Source organism: Orycteropus afer, unplaced genomic scaffold (genome assembly GCF_000298275.1).
Source record: "Orycteropus afer afer isolate SDZICR_OR568_19922 unplaced genomic scaffold, OryAfe1.0 scaffold00057, whole genome shotgun sequence".
Lineage (NCBI taxonomy): Eukaryota > Metazoa > Chordata > Mammalia > Tubulidentata > Orycteropodidae > Orycteropus > Orycteropus afer.
Window position 1 is genome coordinate 8,572,625 of NW_006921644.1, and position 3,359 is coordinate 8,575,983.

The 3,359-nt window shown below is 57.3% G+C and overlaps 1 protein-coding gene across 1 annotated transcript in view; it reads right to left on the minus strand.

Moving 5' to 3' along the window:
- The window catches only part of KCNG4 (potassium voltage-gated channel modifier subfamily G member 4), a 16,410-nt gene extending 15,299 nt beyond the window's left edge, over nt 1-1,111 (minus strand). The window contains exon 1 of the mRNA XM_007939205.2: nt 383-1,111. Within this exon, the coding sequence (XP_007937396.2) occupies nt 383-1,111 (729 nt within the window). The remainder of the gene's footprint in view (nt 1-382) is intronic.
- Between the last annotated feature and the right edge of the window lie 2,248 nt (nt 1,112-3,359).

Consider the following 3,359-nt stretch of genomic DNA (forward strand, 5'->3'; position numbering starts at 1 on the left):
GGCAGTGGGTGTGGTTTGGGCTTTGCTTCTGTGAAGACTGACAGCCTTGGAGACCCTGTGGGCAGTTCCACTCTGTCCTCTAGGGGCGCTGTGGGTGGACATCAACTCGAAGGCACCTAACAAGGAGTCTTGTGGACCCTAGGCACTTTTGCTTCTATGGATCCATAGCTCCAAAAAATTAAATAAATAAAATAGTAAAAAGTATCTGTGGACTGCCTTGGTATGAGGCTCAATATACTGCAAGCTCAGTTATATTCATTTTCCCCACCTGACTTTAAACGACAGTAAAGCTTTTCCGTGGGCCCCTGAGAGTCATGTGAGCCCCAGGCACCGCGCCTGCCGAGTGTGACGGCAAAGTGGGCACTGAGCGGCGGTCACTCACCTTGTCCTCCTCGGCCCTCAGGTCGGGCATGGTGCTGACGCACAGGCTGACGGCCGTGGTGGCCACGAACAGGATGGAGAGGCACGCGAAGACCTTGCCGGGGAGCCCCGACTGTGGGTTGTCCACCATCTCCCGCAGCCGGTGCATGAGGATCCCCCAGCGCGAGGGGTCCCGGGCAGGGCCGCCGGCCTCGCGGCGCCGCTGCAGCTCCTCGCCCCTGCGCAGCTCGGCCAGCTCTTGGAGCTTCTTCAGCAGCTTCCGCAGGCAGCAGTGCTCCAGCCTGGCCTCCTCGATGCCCCAGTAGGAGAGCTCCTCGCGGAAGGACAGCGCGCACATCTCTCGCAGCAGAACTAGCTTTCCGGCCGCCAGGAAGCTCACGATCATCCCGAAGGCGCTGGGGCTCCGGTCGAAGAAGAACTCCTGGCTGGCCTCGTCGTAGTCGTCGCAGAGCTGGGTGATCTCCTCGTAGCTGCGGCACAACCGGAGCTTGCTCAGGCGGCTCAGCGGGAACTCGTCCAGCGTGCTCCAGGGAAGGACGTACCGCCTGCCCCCCACGTTGACCAGAATCTCCTTCCTGAGGTCGGCCACAGGGCACGTGTCCCGGGCGCCCACCTTCCGGACCCTGCGGTAGTACAGACCCTTGGTGGACCGCAGCTCCCGGGCGCCAGGCAGGAAATGACTCAAGGGACTGCAGGAACCGTAGGGGGCGTCTCTGGAAGGCACGGGCATGGCTAAGACGTCCAGACCGGGTGGTAGGTCAACCCGTCTGACAGCCAAAGGGAAAAGAGCGAGAGAATGGGGAGCAGTCAGTCTCAGACAAGGAACCCTGGCTCTCAGGGGCGTGTGCTTTGACATGGGCTGTGTGCCACAGACACACAGACATGGTTCATTCTTTCAGCCACTCACTCAGTACATATTTATGGGGCCTACTGTGTGCTCCAGCCACGCCCGTGCGTCCATGGAGGCCGGCACGTTTCAGTGGAGCTCGCAGACTAGGGTGGACTAGGAAGAATAACATGGCCATCCACTTCCAGCAACTGGCCAGTGGAAGCCCTGTGGATCCCAAGGGTTATGTCTGCAAGCTGTCACTGGGACGGCGTAGGGCTGGGCAGTGCTCCTTCCCTCGAGCATGGGGTTGCCACGACCCAGGCCATTGCGACGGCAGCTCGCAACAGCGTGTTTGGGATGCGTTCGTGAACAGAGGCCACAGCGAGATCCCTTCCCTGCTGGAGCATAGCCTTATCCAGGAGACTCTCCCTGGAACAGGATTATGTGGTTTGGGACTTCAGTAACTTACTCCTGAGCTGGACAGGTCAGAGCTCTGCCTCTCCAGGCTGTGAGGTCTTAGGCATGTGGCTTATCCTCTCTGGTCTCAGTGTTATTTTTGTGAATTATAAGACATGCACCAACCTTGTGAGATGCAGTAGATAAAAACAGAGCCTCAGAGTGCGGGCTGTCACGTCCACTGCCTTGTGGACTGTCACCGTGGGTGGATTACTCCCTTCCAGCCCCTTGCTTGATCTGTACAACTGGGATTGTGGTCCTCTGCCCACATCACAGGAAACGGAAGGATCATATGCAGTAACACACATGAAGTGCATAGTAAGGACACTTCTGGATGCTTCTGCAGGACCAGACACCGTTCTCCCCTTTCCTCCCATTAACTCATCTCCTCTGCCCCAGGAGGCAGACATTAGCACCTTCATGGTACAGGTGAGGGCATCAAGGTCCAGAAGGGTTAAATATTTTGCCCGATGTTTAGCCTGACACCCAGGCAAGCTCAGGAAATGCTAGTTCTGGAAGGTTCAGTGAAACGGGACTGTGATGTCTCAGCACAGCATCCGACTCTCCGGCCTCCTCCTTAGTTGTTTTCTTACTTGGAGGACTTTGCCAGGAGGGCAGAGGGACACCTCATGCCTCCAGTGACAACCTACTTTACTGGGTGCTTGTCTCACCACTCTTGCTGTGTGACCTTGAGCTAGTCACTCCGCCTCTCTGGGCCTCAGTCCCTTTATCTGCAAAATGACGGGCCTCCACTAATGCTCCATTTCAGACCTACTGGGACTCTTGGCTGAGGGTCAGGGCTTTGGAGTCAGCCCATGTGATTCGATAGCAGCCCTCCTCTTCAATCATCCTCAGCCTGCGGCCTTGTGACTGTTTCCTAGGCTGTTCTGCCAGCCCCAGCTGCTTGCAGAGCATCTGTAACTTCGCATTGTGAGATGCACTCCAGTCAAGAGGAAAACTGGGCAGCTGAATGGAAGTAAAACTTCTGTGGATTTGTGAGCCAGCTGGATGCCGGCAGACAAGGTACGGGCGAACCCCAGCCTGCGTATTCACACTAGCTCGCCCCACAGCGTTCGGGAATTCTGCGTGTATCACATTGTTTAGCATGCCGGGCCAGGGGAAGGTGATCAGCCTCAGGAGAGAGGAGCCCTTTGAAACCCGGGAGCCCTTCCCCCACACATTCTCATTTTCCTAGTGCAAAACCCAAGACTCAGAGAGCTCCAGTGACTTGTCCAAGGTCACACAGCAAACCCCAGTCCAGCACAGGATATGGCCTCCCTGCCTGGGGCTCTTTCCAGAACCCTAGAGCTGTCCTTTCTGTATTCGCTGTGCAAACTCAACTTTGCAAAGCACTGAGCCCTGAAACAGCCAGCCAGCACAGCTCCTCTCGGCACCTGGGAAAGGTATTCACTCCAAACAGCCCTCTTGCCAAGGGTGCTTCATGGCATCCCACCTCTTCCCGCAAACCCTTGCCCCTGCAGCAAACACCAACTTGCCCGAAGTTTAACTCACCCTCCTGTCTCGAGGAGCCCAGTTCCAGCCGTTCCTCAGCCGGGCAAGGGGAGCCCATGTCTCGACGGCCGGGGAAGAGGTCTCTGGTGGAGCCGGAGGGAAAGAGAGCAGCCCGAGCCCAGCGGTGTCTGGCAGAGTTAGTCTCCAGCCCTGCTCCTTGTGCCTCCTCCAGAAAGCAGAA